This window comes from Diabrotica virgifera, chromosome 7 (assembly GCF_917563875.1).
Source record: "Diabrotica virgifera virgifera chromosome 7, PGI_DIABVI_V3a".
Taxonomy (NCBI): domain Eukaryota; kingdom Metazoa; phylum Arthropoda; class Insecta; order Coleoptera; family Chrysomelidae; genus Diabrotica; species Diabrotica virgifera.
In genome coordinates, this window is record NC_065449.1 from 231,499,082 (window position 1) to 231,519,465 (window position 20,384).

General features: G+C 32.2%; 1 protein-coding gene across 1 annotated transcript; it reads right to left on the minus strand.

Annotated features, from left to right (window-relative positions):
* Positions 1-4,829: 4,829 nt before the first annotated feature.
* On the minus strand, positions 4,830-19,140 carry LOC114327257 (TBC1 domain family member 13). The gene is made up of 8 exons (XM_028275801.2): positions 18,881-19,140; positions 18,753-18,826; positions 18,571-18,696; positions 14,249-14,550; positions 12,313-12,511; positions 6,725-6,926; positions 5,962-6,084; positions 4,830-5,062 (listed from the first exon to the last, which is right to left on the minus strand). Exons 1-8 carry the CDS (start codon positions 18,895-18,897, stop codon positions 4,915-4,917), a joined length of 1,191 nt encoding a protein of 396 aa, XP_028131602.1. The 5' UTR covers positions 18,898-19,140; the 3' UTR covers positions 4,830-4,914.
* Positions 19,141-20,384: the final 1,244 nt, after the last annotated feature.

Below are 20,384 nucleotides of genomic sequence, written 5' to 3' on the forward strand. Positions count from 1 at the left end.
GGTTTTTTATTTTTATATCTCCTACGTAATTTTTTTTTTCTTCGAAATGGTGATACAGGGGTTCATTTCGTTTTTTCCTTATAATGTGTATCAAGATTTTGTAAGCTACTTCTAACAAAGCAATGCCTCTACAGTTTTCACATCTCATTTTATCACCTTTTTGTGTTTTTGGCATATCCTTGCTATGGCCCACTTTCCTGGCATTTTTCCTTTTCCCATATCCCTTTTTATCAGTTTATGTATCTCATTATGTAGCCTTTTCCGGTCTACTTTGATTATTTCAGCCGATATTTCTATAATTCCTGGGGTTTTATTGTTTTTTAGTTCCTTTATTTCATTTTCTATTTCTTCCTTTTTAGGTTTTTCTATTATTATGTGATCATCTTCCATTTCATGGATTGTTTCCCTTTCTTCTTCGTTTTTGTTTAGCAGTTGTTCCATTTTTCTCGTTTCCTGGTAAAAAGATCTTATTTCCTTTTTTGGAATTTTTCTTCTCTCTTTGTTTTCTTTTTACATGCTTTGTTCATAATTTTCCCCGTATTCTCGTCTGCTACTTTTGTCACTTTTCTATTAGTTTTCATTGTTACTTTATTCGTGTTTTACTCCTTTTTTTATGCTTTCCCACTTTTCTTCCGGGTCTGTTTCTGGTTCTTAGTTTAGTCTGTTCGATATTCGTTCTTATGAAAGGAATGAATTATTTTTATTTCAATCCAAATAAACCTTTTTGTCAGAGAAAGATTTAATTATATTTCAGGGCCCTCTTGTGTACCTCAGTGGAGAAGGTTCCCAGTTGAATTTTTTTATGTGTATGATTTAAATTAGGGCATACGGTAACCGCCACGCTAGTAGACACACGGGTACATTGAGCTAACAAAGTCGTGGACCCTTTACTTGTTGCACTGCTTACTTTTGTGCCGAGAAGTAAACAGATTGATCCTACATAGAAAAAGTCCCTTGACGTAAAAGAAGAAGTATTGAGTTGGAAAATATTCGAGTATAGACTTATACAGTATGGTGCAAATGGAAGGAATAAATTCGTTATTTCGTAAACCGGCGACATTAGGGAAAAATCCCGAAACAGGTCGATCTTTATTTTTAGATTATGATATTTTAGCATATATGTCACATGCATGACGTCATCTATCTGAGCGTGATGATGATGATGTAATCGATAATTTTTTTAAATGAGTATAGGGGTCGTGTGCTAGCTCATTTGAAAGGTTATTCAATTCTCTATTCAGCAATGTAAACATTAACCTAATTATGTATACAGGGTGTCCAAAAACAATTTTTTAAATTGAATTAATTGACAAAAAAGAAGAATGTATGTAATTTATATAAGACAAAATACTTTTTACTGTTATCAGAAAACAGAAAAAAAATGTTTATTTGAAAAATAAACATTGCTTTTCGCTTAAATTCAATGTTCAAGCCAACTCCCGCTAGGCACCTGCTTTTTGGAAGTTTGAACAATCAATTTAAGCGAAAGCAATGTTAATTTTTCGAATAAACATTTTTTCCTGTTTGCTGACAGTAGTAAATGTATTTTGAATCAAATAAATTACTTACATTCTTCTTTTTTTGTCAATTATTTAATATAAAAAAATTGTTTTTGAACACCCTGTATATATAACGATGTTAATGTTTATATTACTGAATAGAGAATTGAATAACCTTTCAAATGAGCTAGCAAACGACCCCTATTCTCATTTAAAAAAATCATCGATTACGTCATCACGCCCAGATGGATGACGTCACTTGTGTGATATACAGGGTGTCCAGAAACTCTACCGACAAACGAAGACAGGAGATTCCTCAGATAATTTAAAGACAATTTAACCAAATTCACCTAGTCCGAAAATGCTTCCTAAGGGAGCTAGAGCTCTTTGAAGATGGCGTCTCGTATTTAGTTTTCCTTAAATACCTCCAGAACGCTTTTAGTTAGAAAAACGAAAATTGGTACACATATTTATCTTCCAGAGATAAATCGATTCCATCCATTGCGAATTTCTAGTACCGGTCATAGGCGTCCGTTTTGGGTAGGGCAACGGTAATTTTGTCACATAACTTTTTTGTCTTTAACTTTTAAGCATTTTTGACTATGGATTATTAAAGTGTGGGGTAGTTTAGTACTTAAAGCTACTCCTGCTTCAAGTCGATAGGATACACCGTTTTCTAGAAAAATCGATTTGAATATTTTTCGTTTGTTGAATTTCAAAAAAAAAAAAAAAATAAAAAAAACTATTTAAAAAACGAAAACTGGCACGTTTATTTATATTCCAAAGATGAATCGATTTCATTAATTGCGAATTTCTTGTAGCGGTTATATGCGCCCGTTTTGGGTAGGTGAAAGGTTATTTTATCGCATAACTTATTTGTCTTTAATTTTTAAGCATTTTTGACACTATATTATTAAATTATGAAGTATTCTAGTACTAAAAGTTACTCCTGCTTTAAGTTGGTAAAATACACCGTTTTTTTTTTTTGAAAATTTTTTTCAATTTTTTTTCAAATTTCCAACACGAAAAATTTTCAAATCGATTTTTCTAGAAAACGGTGTATCCTACCGACTTAAAGCAAGAGTACCTTTTAGTGCTGAAATACCTTATAATTTAATAATCTAGAGTCAAAAATGCTTTAAAGTTAAAGACAAAAAAGTTATGCGATAAAATAACCGTGGTCCTACCCAAAACGGACGCCTATGACCGGTACTAGAAATTCGCAATAGATGGAATCGATTTATCTCTGGAAGATAAATATGTGTACCAATTTTCGTTTTTCTAACTAGAAGCGTTCTGGAGGTATTTAAGAAAAACTAATTACAAGACGCCATCTTCAGAGCTCTAGCTCCCTTAGAAAGCATTTTTGGACTAGGTGAATTGAGTTAAATTATCTTAAAATTATCTAAGGAATCTCCTGTATTCGTTTGTCGGTAGAGTTTCTGGACACCCTGTATATGCCAAATTATCATAATTTAAAAATCGACCTGTTTCGGGATTTTTCCGTAAAGTCGCCGGTTTACGAAATAACGAATTTATTCGTTTCATTTGCACCATACTGTATATTAACTTAGATAGAGTGTCATGTTGAGCGAAGCGACGATACCATCTTTTTTTTGGATCAGTCAGTGCTGTTTCACTCTACACATAAGCTTTGTTCGCGCTGGATAACCCGAACGTACCCAGAGGGAGAACGCCTGCGCATTACAAAATCGAGCGTTCGCGGAGGTCGAATTTTTCCCTCTGAACACCCTACGGATTTTTAATTCGGTGTTCCAGCAGTACAGAAAAAAGATCCTGAACGTGTGCGGGATACCCTCTCGACGTTCGAGGATTTTGTTTCGGATTTTAAGTTCTCACAGGCGCACAAAATATTTGGGAAGAATTTCTAATTTCTTGACATTCTGTTCTTACTCCGTCCAATTCTTAACCTAAAATATTGTTTTGTTAAACAACTTGTAGATGTAGATTCTGGTTTTTAAATTATGTAAAGTGTTGTATCATTTCAATATTCTTCAAACAAATTTTAATATTTTTTATATTAAAGCTTTTTTAGTTGTTTTTGTCAATGTTTTCCATTTAGTATGTTTATAAATAAGTAGGTACCTTTTCTAGTATTATTATCTTATTACTTTTCATTCGATATTCGATAATAATCTATTACGGTAGTATTACAATAAATTTTACTCTGTTTTTACTTAATTTCTTCTATCTAGATGAGCTTATAAGTACCTACATATTCTTGTGGTTTATTTTTCAGTTTAATTTATGAGTTAAATTAGTCTCTTATTAAATAATGAATCATAAACAACACATCAAACTTATTCTGAAACTATTTCTTGTGTCTTGTTATATTTCATTATTTTTGTGGTGTAATAAACCACAACACAATGCCACAACCTATCAAATTCAATATATCAAAATTGGAAATTATTGCTTTACTAAATTATTCCTTCCTTCAGATAATGTTCATGTTCAACCCCCAGGAGTTAAAGGCAATTTTTATATCTAAATAACAAGCTGCAATTTCCAAGTAACTCAACAATCGTTTACTCTCTACAAAAATTTAAGCCGGATTTCGGCGTGGAGATACCAAATTATATTGTTGAAATAATAAAAACGCTAATCAAATTTCTATAAAGTTAATCCTTTGCCTGTTGCTGTAAGTCTCTTTATTTTTGTTGAAATACAAATTTGTTGCATTTGCATTTTTTGTTGACATTGATTTCGAAATAAGAAAGGGACAAGAAAAGGCTTCCTTCTCTAACCTTAATGTATGCAACCCGTCATTACATTATGAATCCGAAAATTGTTCGTGGAGCGAAAAATCCTGAACATGTCCAGGATAAGTTTACGTTGACGCCTGCGCCTTGGAAACTAATCCCGAACTTACTATTGTAAAGCTGTGACACTAGTTCTCCCCTACCGTGCCTATACATCCACTTAGTTTCTCGATACCATGTGCTAGAAGTCCAAGAGATCTTGTCGTCAGGTTCAGGTCAGTAAGCGCGGAAGGTACGCTCAGGCTATGTTCATACATATATAAATCAATGTATTTAGTCGAGATGTCATTGAATAACCTAGAAATATCTGGGGACGTCTAGAACGTCAGAAAATGTTTATAAATATAGAGAAGTACGACAGTTTATAGAACAACTCTATTTGAAGTTTATAGTTGTCATTGGTATTGTTGTAATGTGTTGAAGTTGTAAAAGTTATAAAATATATGACACACATGAAAGTCACATGTGAGAAGGAGCCGGATTAGTCCATAAGCCTAGCAATTACATAGATACCCGTGTGTCTTACTGTATAATAAAATAAAGTGTGTGTATATGAATAAATTTATTTATAATTCTATAATTAATAGAAAACTTATATAAAAAATGAGATTAGATAAACGAGTAATATCTTTCTAATGTGGAGTATTGAGTTTAAAGTATCTTTGTTGCGATAATTCAACAGCTCTTGATAGAATAATTTGTACATCCATTGGTGGAAAGTTTTGGAGTAGTTTCAGGTTGGACGGAAAATCGCCATCTAATAATTGGTTCCTCAGAATGCTAAAAATAAATATTTAGTGTTTAATATAAAAAAAACCGTTCAATGAGTCAAAATACCAATTTTGAACTAACTCAGTGATATTAGAAGTGTTACACCCAAAAGGAATAATTTCCTCCAAAGCGCGTCGAATTACGGATTTTCTGCAAGAAGCTGACGTTAATGTTTTGTCGTGGCCACCCCGCTCACCGGATTTAAATCCTATCGAACATGTGTGTGATATGACGGGAAGGAGACTGTCCACGTTGCACCATCCTCCAGACTCTGGCACGGTTAATCCATGAAGTTCAAGTTGTTTGGAACGGGGTGCCACAAGCAGACATTGATCATCTCATTTTGTCAATGCCCAGACGTGTACAGGAGTGTATTCAGCTCCGGGGTCGCCAAACACATTAATTTTTTTTTTTTACATGTGAATAAAAATTCTTGCCTACTTTTCGTTTCATTCTTGATGTGTATGTAACAAATAATTTTAGAAAATCTTAAGCTTATTACAAAGTCATTTGTATTTGAATGACTTGGTTACGTTTTCGGCCCGGGTAGAAATTAATACATTTTAATCTATTGTACTTTTAATTATTATACGTTCAGTATGCTCATCTTTGAAAATTTAACCATACTACTCAAATACAAATAACTTTGTAATAGGATTAAGAGACCGCTTAATAAAATATTTTGAAACGTACTATAAATCTAACCATGTTGCCAAAAAATCAAGTTAAAAAATTATTTCTTCTAGGCGTAATACTTCTAATGACACTGAGTATATTTAGTCTTGACGTAGGTCGAAATTCAAACTCAAAAACAGATTGGTTAAATGTATATTTGCTTCAATCTAGGGCCAATCTGTTTTTGATCTTATCTTTTAATCTTAATGTAGCGAAAGTTTTTTAGAACTTACACGATCATTGCACAGCAGACAAAGATTAAAAAATTAAATCTTTTTTTATCTGAGAATAATGAATCCCATATCCTAAGTACATCAGGTAGAGGAAATTCTTGAGAGAGCAATAGTGTGATCCACCTAAAAATAATTTAATGATATCAGTAACAAGATCTACGTTGTTAAAATCATTTAAGTTCTATTACATGTTTCAGCAGTAGAAAGCCTGTATGGTTTACAGAAATTTTAACAAAGTAAGTTTATCCCATGACTAGAATCTGCAACTCAAATGATCTCTTTGGAGATTTTTCTTTGCAGGAACATTGGGACGGCGATTCATATAATATAAGAAATTGAGTGTTTGTGTATGGTTTTGTGTATGTATATTATCACTGTGTTCATGAATAGTTTCCCCAACTACCGCATAAAGGAGTAGGATTGTCAACGATGATCTCCAGGAAAAATACGCGAAATGCTTAGTTACAAACCAGTAAAATTAGTAAAGAAATGGAATACTGATTAAATATCCAGAGATTGTTAGTAAATGAATGATAACAATATAAAGATTTCCTATATCGAAAAGTATCTTGCAAGTTGAGAATTTGTGTATGAATAAAGCCTTTCTACATTTTGCTAATCGTTTAGCAGCCATGACGTCTTTTTCTTTGGGGTTTGGTCAATTTTTCCTTTTGTTTTGGATTTACTTAGCTATAGTTACAAAAGCATTATTACAGAGTTAGCGACTGTCAATGACGGTAATATAATACATATGTGTACTTACCTGAAACTATAATATTGAGGTTTTAAGTCTAATTGCTGGAATTTGAGCCATACGTCTAGGTCGCTAGTCTTTAATTGGTTTAATAGTCTATTCATCATTCCATTGATACCTTTATCAGATTCATCTAAACTTTTTATAAAAAAGTCTCTAATTTCAGACATTAAATTGGTAAAACAGAAGAAACAGTCCGCTTCTGCGTGTTCTGCAAGACAAGATGGTACAATAAATTAAAATACATACATGGTTTATAAGGATTAAATGTATAAAAATATTTAATCAAGTATAGGGACCATAATAGGTGATGATCCCGAACGGCACTGACACGGACCATGACAGAACCATACTACATCAACATACTAAAAATAATGGAAGACACCTAAAATGGTTCTATGCTCGACAAGTGTGTATGTAAATTAGATACGCTTAAGGGGGTAGGGGCAAAATCTTGGTCCAATGCTATTTAAATGCATTAATTTTTTTTCGAATTCTGAGAAAATTAATAAATATTTTTGAAAAATTTAAACCCAGAATGAAATATTACATTATTACCGAGGGCCGAAGTCCCTTAGAATAAACAAAAAGTTTCTTGTGAAGAAAGATATTTGAAATTAAAAATCACACTAAATTTTGTCTCTTTTTTACCTGTGTAACTTATTAAAATCAACATTATAGAAGTCTTCAGGGATTTTCGGCCCTCGGTAATAATGTCACCTTTCATTCTGCGTTTAAATTTTTCAAAAATACTTATTAGTTTTCTCAGGATTCGATGAATGTATTTAAATAGCATTAGACCAAGATTTTGCACCTATTCCCTTAAGGTATTTTTGAAAGAAGGGTACGATACATTTTACACGACACGACACACTGTGGGAAAGAGTGGAAGAGTGTATTTTGCAAGAAGTTTCGTCACAAATAAATAAAAAATTTAGAGAGAGAGAGAGAGAGAGAGAGAGAGAGAGGGGGGGGGGGGGGGAGAGAAAAAAAATTAAAGTTTAATTTGGCCTCATTTTTAAGAACAAATATTTACATACTTGGAATATAATGAGCAAATAAATGATGTATCATATCGTCATACTTCAAAAAATAATATTTTTCATCTACTTTTTATGGAAGGATACGATTATTGGGGTTTTGTAAATATTTTTTGTTTCCCATTAGGTAATTAGTGTAATGCTTAATGACGGCAGAAAGATGATGTAACGATGTGATAATGTCAATTTTAAATATTTACCGAGTAAAACCGATTAACCGATTTTTTAATGAAAAATATAAAATAATTTTAAATTATTTAGTACTCAAAAAATAAAAAAAAGAAATCTCGAGATAATGCAAGTACATGCTTTAAACAAAATGCAGGTATTCTGCTAACAGAATCGTTTTAATTATTTCTCAAGCCATTCCATATCGGTAAATTTCAAGGCTGGCCAGCTTGCCCTTTGCATAATGTGTACTGCATTGGAAATCCCGCAAAAATCTGATAGTAAGAAGCGGTAACTGTCAAGCGGATGTTAAAAAAGATACTATTTTAAACAACCAAGATAAAGTTGAATTTTGTGTGCATCAGGAAATTGAGCATTATCATTCTCATTTGGTTGGTATCTTAGTATCTCACGATCTACTTATTACCACAAATTTCCAGAACAATCATGGTAGTTATTTTATTTATATTAAAAAATATACACTATATTATAAAACAGCAAATATAATCGAGATTACTAAAAAGTACACACAACATGTGATATGTCAAAGATGCATGGGCATGAATGTGGATGTGCATGTTTGATACGTGATTTTGAAAAAGCATTTGACAAAGTACAACATAAAGAATTAGTCCAAATTCTAAAGACAAAAAACATAAAAAAGGGAATAGTAACAGACCTTTATTGCAATCAAAGAGCATAAATTGTAATAGATAACGAAACCAGTTTAGAAATTTAAATCAGGAGAGGAGTTAGGCAGTGATGAATGTCTTCATTAATATTCGTATTCGATGTACATATTATACAGAGAGAGTCTGTAATTTGGAATAAATTCAATATCTCAAATAATCATTGTTTTTTTGAAAAATGCTCAGACCCGTCGATTTGTATTTCAAACTGTCCTTTTTGACATACAATAATAATGTATACAGGGTGTCCCAATTTAGAGATATGACGTCATCGTTGATTTTCTTAAATGGCAGCACTGTCACTTTGATAGCTATTTTGATAGGGTGTGTAAAGTTATACACAACTGCAAAATATCAAATTTTTATTCTCTACCATTTACAAGATAGTAGAAAATAACAAAGTTATGTCTGTAATTTGGAATAAATTCAATAATTAAAATACTAATTGTTTTTTTTGAAAAATACTCAGACCCGTCGATTAGTATTTCAAATTGTCATTTTTGACATACAATATTAATGTATACAGGGTGTCCCAATTTAGAGATATGACGTCATCGTTGATTTTCTTAAATGACAACACTGTCATTTTGATAGCTATTTTGATAGGGTGTGTAAAGTTATACATAACTGCAAAATTTCAAATTTTTATTGCCTACCATTTACAAGATAATAAAAAATAAAGTTATGAAAAACAAGTATTCAAATAATAATTGAATTTAATTATTTCAATTAAGCAAATACTCATAATGTTGCCCTCAATTATTGTCAATAAGGCTTTTCATCGATTGTCATTTGTTTCGAGCTTCTGTCATGTGTCACATAATATTAATATATCTACGCCATACGTATTTGGTTTGTATCATTGTTATGTACCAATAACGTATGACGTAGATATATTAATATTATGTGACACATGACAGAAGCTCGAAACAAATGACTGTGAATGAAAAGCCCTATGGGCAACGTTATGAGCATTTGCTTAATTGAAATAATTAAATTCAATTATTATTTGATTACTTGTTTTTCATAACTTTGTTACTTTCTATTATCTTGTAAATGGTAGAGAATAAAAATTTGATATTTTGCAGTTGTGTATAACTTTACACACCCTACCAAAATAGCTATCAAATGACAGTGTTGCCATTTAAGAAAATCAACGATGACGTCAGATCTCTAAATTGGGACACCCTGTATACATTATTATTGTATGTCAAAAATGACAATTTGAAATACTAATCGACGGGTCTGAGCATTTTTCAAAAAAACAATTAGTATTTTAATTATTGAATTTATTCCAAATTACAGACATAACTTTGTTATTTTCTATTATCTTGTAAATGGTAGAGAATAAAAATTTGATATTTTGCAGTTGTGTATAACTTTACACACCCTATCAAAATAGCTATCAAAATGATAGTGTTGCCATTTAAGAAAATCAACGATGACGTCATATCTCTAAATTGTGACACCCTGTATACATTATTATTGTATGTCAAAAAGGACAATTTGAAATACTAATCGACGGGTCTAAGCATTTTTCAAAAAAACAATTAGTATTTGAGATATTGAATTTATTCCAAATTACAGACTCTCTCTGTATAGTGAATATATCATTGAAGAAGCATTGCTATCTGAAAGTGAAGGAATAATAACTAATGGAAGAACTATAATCAACAATAAGATATGCCGATGACACTGTTAGTATGGAAAGCTCTGTTGAACAATTTCAACTACTACTAAACAAGACAAGCAGCTTCTGTGAAAAGTATGGACTAAAAATGAATATAAAAAGTCTACATATTATGTTGATAACACAGAAAACAAATATAAAAACAAATATACATTTGCGAGATATGAACTTGAATAAATCGTCACATTAAATAATATAATACATAGGTATTTAAAAGAAACTGATAACTTACTAGTAAAAAAATCTTACTAATAAAAAGAAAAACTTTTTCTGACGACATGGCAACTCGTTTTTGGGATAAAGGTGGCTTAGACGGGATTATTTTCATTGAGGAGGCTCAGTTTCATCTTAATGGATACATCAACAAGCACAATGCTCGCTACTGGTGTCCAGAAAATCAGAACAAAGTACACCAGAAACAGTTGCATTCAAGAAAATGACTGGTGTGGCATAACTGCATCAGGGATTATAGTCCTGTCGCCAGGGGGGTACAACGGCCTCCTGTATTCAGATGGACTTACCCAAGTATTTTTTATGTATTTTCACCCGTAGAACACGAATTTTTTGGGTAACAGTTGATCCGGATGTCGATAAGATTGTTATAAACAAAGAACTTGAGGAATTACTTACCAGCCATTTTTCGCAAAACAAAAATTTTTTTTGTATTTTTTGGGCCATTCTAACCAAAAAATGTTCCTACAAATTTTTTCGTAGGATGCATAGTTTTCGAGATAAACGCGGTTGAACTTTCAAAAAATCCAAAAATTGCAATTTTTTAACCCGAATAACTTTTGATTAAAAAATCAAATAGCAATTCTGCTTACCGCATTTGAAAGTTCATGTCAAATTATATCGGTTTTAGTTATTTGCATTGCCAAAAATTTATTATTTTATTGTTAAACAAAGCTATAAACACCTAGTGCTTGAGTGATGTTTTCAATGATTTCTCATTTAAAATCGAACGAGTAGGTAGAGTAGGTACAAGTGCAAGCGAGGCGACTTTTACGTAGCATGCATTAAAACGCATGTATTAGGCACGGGAAACACTGTGTTTATAGCTTTTTTTAACAATAAAAAAATAAATTTTTAGCAATGTAAATATTCAAAACCGATAGAATTTGACTTGAACTTTCAAATTGCTATTTTATTTTTTAATCAAAAGTTATTCGGGTTCAAAAATTGAAATTTTTCGATTTTTTGAAAAAAGGTCGATCTTATCAATCGAATGGCCCAAAAAATACAAAAAAAATGTTTTGTTTTGCGAGAAATCGCTGTTATGTAATTCCTCAACTTCTTTGTTTATAACAATCTTATCGACATCCGAATCAACTGTTACCCAAAAAATTAGTGTTCTACGGGCCAAAATACATAAAAAACTTGGGTAAGTCCATCTGAATAAAGGAGGCCGTTGTACCCCCCCCTGGAGACAGGACTATTATCGGATCTTACTTTTTTTTAAGATGCTAGGGAACACACGCTAACTGTCAACAGTGCACGATATACTGACAGGTTGCAAAATTGGTTACTTCCAGAATTGGTTAATTTTCCAGGGTATACCATATGGTTCGGGCACGACGGTGCTACGCCACAAACAGCGATCATTTCAATAAACGCCCTGATAGAAATTTGTACTCCTCCAAGATCTCCACACATTACCCCTTTAGATCTTGTACTACGGGGTTAGTTAAAAAAAATCGTCTAAGCTAACCCGCCAGCTACCAAAGAAAAGCGGAAGCAAAAACATTCAGTGTTACAAGTCAACTGTTTCTACAGCACCATACATTCCTCCTATACTGTGACCATACTAACACATTCGTATTATTGTTTCCTACAACTCTTTCTAGTGCTAGCTGAAATCTGCCTGCAGAAAAGCTGACAAATTGTTTGTCTATAAATATTGTATCAGTTGTCAATCTTATTTAATACAGTCACTGATGATCTCTAAGTATCTCTACATTTTTTGTTATGTAAAAAATGGATTTAATTGTATAGTATAAAGTTGATACAAACCTCTAAATGATATGTCGCTGTCCAAAGCAAATGAAAAATATATCGGTCCTACAATTTCGTTCATTCCCTGAACATAACCTTGGCCGGGGTTCAGTTTGGCGTATAAAAATAATATTCTTTCTACAACTTCCCAGTGAGCTTCTTTGCCTTCTGTCATCGGAGCGTAGTCTTCATTAGCCTTTTTAGATAATAGTGCGATCTGAAAATCGTAAGATTAGTTGTATGTATTATGTTATATGTATAAAGGTCATAACTATTTGTTACTTTTGGTTTTTGGGCATGTCATTTAGAGTTACGCTAAGTAATAGAACAAGCGGCATTCAGAATTGGATACTTGATCGTTACTGTTGTCTTACAAAAAGTCGGAGAACTTACAGTGCGACTCACTTTTATTTGGTTCTAAAATAGGAAAGGATATGAATTCTATAGGGTACTTTTAGGGTACGTTTTAGGTTGTCAAAATTATTTGATGATAACCGTTACAACTTTAAAGCGAAATTACATGCTAACCTAATAAGTGTTGAAAGAGTCATCATCATCATCATCATCATCAATGGCGTTACAACTCTTCGCGAGTCTTTGCCGCGTTTACTATTGCCTTTCATGTTTGTCGGTCCTGTACCACTAATTCCCATTGTCGCACTCCCATTTTTTCTAGATCTTCTTTGACAGCATCTTTCCACCTTTTTCTAGGCCGTCCTACAGACCTTCTTCCACCTGGCCTTTCCCAGAACACATTGTTTTTAAGGCGATTGTCGTTACTGCGTATCACATGCCCTGCCCATCTGAGTCTATTGGTCTTTATATATCTGACTAGATTTTCCTTTCCAAATAGATACTCTATGTAGCTCGTTATTGTATCTGCGTCTCCATTCGTTTGTCAGTTTGTCATTCGATAGATTGTCAATTTCGTTTTTTGTCTTATACATATCTTTAGACCACAGTACAGAGCTTAGAATGTTTACCGCTTTTTTACCCTGCTGCGTCCTGTTTGCGATGTCTCTTTTGGTAGGGGCTTCTTTAGATATTATAGATCCGAGATATTTATGTTCGTTAAGTATGTACATGTTTTTGTAGTTCTAATTTCTAACTCTGGATCTTCTTCATCATCCCTAACTGTAAGATATTCTGCCTTTAACATTTTCATATTGAGGCCCCATTTTTCATGTTCTCAGAATTCTTGGTTCAAATATAAGCAATAGGTTTTCTCCATCTGACTTGGAGATGGTCTATGTCTATACTGTCAGTGCCGTATATGTATCGTATATTGTAATTTTTATTTTCTGAGAGTTGGTTTCTACCTGCGAGGAGGCAAATTTAAAATATTACACTGCAATAATTCAGTAATAAAACGAGACAAAATATTTAAATATATAAAATACTTCTACGTTACAAAAGAAGCAAATTTAATATGCATAACAATGCAAATTGTCGTAAAGATATTCAAACATGCCTTAAAAATCGATTATTTTCATGCTTACAGTTAAGTTTATTTCTTTACCTGCTACTAAAACATATCCACGGTGAATGTACAGGCTGTGTGAGAGATTGTTATTAAAATGCAGAAAACACTTCTCAAAATACACCTTTGGGAGGTAAGGTTCAAAACAACTTATATAATAGCAATATCTGTTGTAATGTTTTTTAGTCTATCTGTGCAATCCATAAGAACAGTGTATATGACTATAATCCAACCACATTTCGCTTATTGTGCTTCAATCATGAAGCATTGATCGTCTAACACTGATTTTTAACCATGCTGGTAAGATATATATGTCAGAATTGAATATCAGAACCTCAAAAGAATGTGATATTCCAACACAGTACACTATGTCAATATACTGATATTAGTAGCATAAGTCTTTTATAACTTAAACAAATGTTAGACTACCTTTTTCTATGTTTTGAACCTCACCTCCTCATAAATTAGCCATACCTTTGTGATTCCTAGGCCTTTTCTTTCAACATTGGCACATTTGAGAACACTTCTTTGTACTCTTGTATGCAGTCTTTTGACGTCATTCATATTGACTATTTCTTTACAAGGATATTCGGTTGGTTGTTGAAAGAATGATATATCAGGGCACAGTCTTCTAACGTCTTTATCTATTTGGAGCAACACTTCATTGTCTTTAAAAAACGTTTGCCATTCGCTATCGGGATTTATGTTCAATGGGTGGTCTCCTAAGGTGACATCCCCATTTATTTCTTTTCCTCCTGGCATGACTATCATTTCCTCTGTAACAAAGAAATAAAATAATAGAAAAATATCTATTAATTCACTCAAATAGATCAAGGTGTTGGCCAAGGAGACTGATTGTCTACCTTACTACTCAATATAGTTTTAGAAAAAAATTGTCAGAGATAGTGGGCTAAATAGGTCCGGAACTCTTTTCTACAAAGAGCACCAATGCTTAGTGTATGCTGATGACATGGTTCTCACTATAAGAAATGGAAAATAACTGGCAAGTGTAGCAAAAAGACTGATTCAGGAAAGCTCTAAACTTAGACTAAAAATTATAATTATTCAATCTTAAATTAAATTAAATACACGGAAATCTTGAGCAGAAAAGGGATAAACAACAGGGGCTCCTTTAAATTAGAGGTGGAGGATGGATCAGTTGTAAAATTGGGGAAGGTATAAGAATATATCTGGACCTCTGAGGTAAACTACACTATGTACTATGCCGACATGCTGTTGTTTTAAATAATTTCCTTTAATCCACTTATCTTATTGGTTGCATTATACAAATTGGTTATACAGTAGAACCCCGTAAATCCGAACCCCGCTAATCCGAACTTTCAGCAAATCCGAACCAACGGAAAGTGAACAAAATTTAAAAATTCAAAACAAAAAGTTAAAAACATGTTTATTATACAAAGTAAGACCAGAAAATTGAACAATGTAGGATTAATAGGACTTGGACATTTAAAATTTCTTAAAAATAAATACGTACTTTAATACAGTTGAGTCCGCGAGTCTTTACCCGTGCGTCATCATTTAAAGCATACGAAATAAGTCGGAAATCTATTTCACGTAACAACAACTGACAGAAAGTGGCTACTGTTCCGATTACGGGTTTTATTTTAAAATTTGACGTTATCAAATATGTATATAGAATGTCAAATGTAAGTTTTGCTTCAAAATTTTTGTGCAGAATTACAGCTACATTTGAAGTAGCTTAATAAATTCTTTTATTATTATTGATTAATAAATAAATAAACAATTTATAAAAAAATTCAATAACATATTTTATTTTTGTTACTTTATTCACTCTGACGGAAATATAAACACAATCATTTCTTTACTGTGTGAATGACGTTAGCTTTGTATGTTTTAAATATTAATTGCCAAAATATAATTATTTACCTTAAAACTTTAGAGCCCAATATAAAATTAGTTGTGAAAACAACTGTTTGTGTAATATAAAGAAACTTCAAAACGTAAAAATTAGACAAAAACCGCAAAAAATTCAACTGACTGACAGCCACAAAAAAATAAACAAAGCAGAAACGTCAAATAAATTGTGCTTAAAATATGAAAACATACCGAATCGTCTTTTTTTGTACCTATCTCTTTTCAATGCACTGAGTCTAGATGGTTCATAAAAATAACATGTGTTTTTACTTAATAACAAACGGCAGCTGGTTTGTCATGAGTTTCATGCGTGGAAGAGAATGATGCTAGATAAAAAGTTTGTGTTTTATCTCGCCAGGTATTAATGACGCACGGGTAAAGACTCGCGGACTCAACTGTATGTAGTGCATGCTTATTGGGACCATGCAAGTTCGGCAAAGCGACCCCTATTTCTACGCTCTGTACTTTTATTCGCACTTTTAATTATATTGGCCAATTATATTAGTCCTGGTTACTGGATAATTGTCAATATAGTCCAAAGTGTGCCATATAGTCCAAAAAAATAATAAGAAGAAAAAATAAGATTCAGGTTATGTTATGAAAACGAAACCAATTGTATGTAGTAAATAAAATTAGTTAATAAAATGCCGTACTGCAAGCAAAATAAATTTAATTAAATTTACCTTTCTATAATAATTGCATATCATATCAATATTTTTTTTTTTTGTTTCAATGACAGAAGGTATGAAATATACCTCAATTTGACAATTTCAATTGACAATATGAATTATTTAAGATAGTTGCAATATTTCTCTGCGACTCGCGCACGGTTGTTTCTCGTTTCCCTTCCAAGTACTTGCACACCGCGAAGAAAGGTTAAACATAAACCTATGTCGGTTCCCTTATAGTCAATTTGAGTCCAAAAATATTGTCCACACTCTTGCGAGAACGTTTTGCGACTCGAAATCAACGACAATGAAAGCTTTGAATTACTAGTTAGGCTAAATTTCTGATAATCCGAACTTTTCGGAATCCGAACAGGCCGTCCCCCCAATTAGTTCGGATTTTCTGAGTTCTACTGTATATTATTATTATAATATGGTCATATTGTCTCTCAACCGATTATGGGATATATCAGATTTTATTAACATCCAATACTAAAATCAAATAAAGATGCACTAGAAATAAACAAACCAAGTCACGTTGAATGTTATAAGGATTTATCCCAAATCATGATTTACAAAGTTGATACATTGTAAATCATGATTCGTGAGTGCTCCTCGTAACATTCAACGTGTCTCGGTTTGTTAATTTCTAGTGCATCTTTATTGTGATTCTAGTATGTCTCTAAACTTTGTTGCAAACATACGCTAAACATGGTTGCTCGAAATAACATAGTGTAGTTTACCTCCGAGCTCCAGATATGCACTTAGGTGTCCTTACTGATCACACATGTACCTAATGAAGAAACTGAATTCAACCTGAGACTGATTAACAGCAATAGATGTGATAGGGCCATGAACAAAATAATTCAGGCCAAAGATACATCTCGTAATACAAAAATAAGAGTATGCAAAACTAAAATTATACCCACAGTGCTCAAATTCAAATATATATGCTGCAATCACATGGACTGTGAACAAAACCATACAGAACAGATTGGAAGCACGGGTAAAAAAGATACTTCACAGAATATTTGGTGGAAATGTAGTAGAGGGGGAATGGAGAAGACGAATTAATGTAGAAGTAAAATAGAAGTAGATTGAATGCTCGAATATATATAGTCAAATCTTGCCCAAGTATACTTTCGCTAACTTAGCACCATCAGGGGCATTTCGTCAAAACAGGAAGATATCCAAGCAAAATGTAGATAACCTTTGTATTGCAAGAAAGTAATTTAAAAGATTTAGCAACTAATAAATAACATTAAACACACACTGGACGAAGGACAAACAGACCAAAAATTAATTAAAATCTGGCAAATTTTAATTAATTTTCGATCTGTTTGTCCTTCGTCCAGTGTGTTTAATGTTATTTATTAGTTGCTAAATATTTTAAATTACTTTCTTGCCATACAAATGTTATCTACATTTTGCTGGGATATTTTCCTGTTTTGACGAAATGCCCCTGATGATGCTAAGTTAGCGAAAGTATACTTGGGCAAGATTTGATTAAACTATATGCTCGAAATCTGCCTTTTATTCATATAAATTTAATGTAGAAGTATCCAATTTATTGTATGCTAAACCTCCAATAACAAAAGTAGTGAAAAAACAGACTATAATGGCTCGGACATCTAGAAAGAATCCAAGGTATTAAAGTCAAGAATATTGTTTGGAGAGTACCTAAGGGAGGACAAAAAAGAGAAGAAAACCAAAAAAGAAATGGGAAGATGTTTAGATATTGGAAGCTGAGACCTAAGACATAAAACGAGTGAAAGATAGCAATGTGCCTAAAAGGCCTGTTAATGCTATACATACATACGAAAGGAAGTTCTATATTTGGGCAATATGGCTCAGCATCAAAGTAAATACAACTATTTATTCTTCTGAAGAAGGAAACACAATGAAAGAATCTTTCTTTAGGAACCTTAACGTTGAGGGTGATCTAAAGAAGACAAATATGGGAATTCAAAAGAAATTCAAACATATGAATAATTCTTTCAATTTGTTAATTAAGTATTTTGTTTGTGAAACTTTGGGTACGTTTGAATGACCTCAGCAGCTGGCTGTAAACACAAAGCGGCTTAGTGGTTGTATCCAGCGGGAACACTTAGTAAATCTCACAGGGGCTGACTTCCAGGGAGTCCTCTGAATGCTACTGTTTACTCAGCTGTCAGACCCTTTGTTACACATTGTAAATGTCAAAACAATCATTAACAGATATGAATATTTCAGTACTTATGAATTGTTTGTAGAGATCTCTTTTTTCTTGAAGACATGATTCCCAGTCGCTTTGTTCTGGTGGTAAGTAGTTTAACAGCAGTTTCCAACACAAGGGTCTTTTTCCTTGATCGTCAGGTATACCTGAAACAGACTGAGGTAAATACTTCAAATCAAAGGGGATAGCTCTGATAACATACCATGAAATGATAGTGTCTTTAATGCTTCTATATCTATCACATTTTGTTGAAGAATATCATCGAATTCTTTTAATCTAAAAGTAAAGTTATTTTATAATTGCACATTTTCGCCGGTAGAAAGTATTTACCTTGCTTTATATGCCATAATGTTGACACTTTTTGAGGTAGAAAGAGAAAGTCCTTTCTATTTTCATTGGGCGCTCTGGGCGGACTATCAATATCAATTTGATAACTTGAATCAAATTTAAGAAACAAAACCATAAACTTCTTCTTTAAAATCAATCTGAACACGTCACATATCATGTTCTAGCCACATATTTTTATATAAAATTCACTGTTTATAGCATTGTTACTCGATAAAGAATGTTTTAATTATTAACTACACAGGTAAATAACAATATAATTGTTATTTAAGCTGAATTGTTATTAGTAAAATTAGGTATAATTAAGTTTTCAATAATCGTATAATTTTATTGTTCCTACTAGTTAGATAACTAGCAGTACAGGTAGGTAATGACCCATTGTTGAGCTGATAGATCAAATTATAGTCCAAGAGACAGCGCTAAAAAATCTCTTTGAATACTGCGGTCGGTCAAGCGAAACGTAGAACAGGGGTTACTGAGAGGGTATCAAAGTTGCTTTCCTACGAAGGTAATGTAATCAATATGGCCCAGTTATGTGAGCAATATGGCCCAGTTATGTCAAAAATATGAATTTCGTTAAAGAGTAAAGTACCTTTATATTTCAGAATATCAAAAAAGGCGATTATGAAAAGTTGTTTGAAATTAAAAACTATGTTTAAATATACAATTACATTATTCTAATCGAAAAAAATTTTTCAATTGTTTTTTCAAATTACGGATACTCATCCATCATCATTTTATTACAATTTTGATAACTATTTTATTATCACTTTTACGAAAAAAAGTTATTCCTCATAAAATGCTCTCCCTGGTCTAAAATCTAAGATACAACCATCAGATATTAAACTTTTTTAATTTTATACAAGGTATGTAAAAAATATGAATTTTTCTTAAGAGTTAAGTGCCTTTATTATTCACAATATTTTAATTAGAAGGATGTAATTAATTGAACACTAAAACAATTTTTTTAGTTCCAAACAACTTTTCTTAATAACAATTTCCCATATAGCACACAACGTCCGATGGACGTCCATGTAACGTACATTTAAAGTCCAAACGTCCATGGACCAAAACTGACGTACCTACTATGTACGTACATTACGCAACGTCCATTGGACGTTTGATTTCAACGTACAATGGACATCCATTTGTGGTCCATGGAAAGTTTACACAAAACGAGACTATTATTATTAGCAATTATATAGCTTCTTGTTTTATTCAAAGCAATATTATTAGTAGAATATAAGAAGCTTCTAATAAATGTAGTCGCATATTTTTTCATCATCGAATTAAAACACTGAACCACTAAAATTATTTTAATTAAACCTATATAATATTAGACGAAGATAAAATGATCGTAAACTTTTTCCGTATAATGGTAATATCGGTAATTATAGACCTTACAATAATTAGACACTACCAATTTAAATCTTAAATGTGCATTTTGTAACTTAAATTTTCCGCCTTGCAATATTGTCCGTCATCGGGT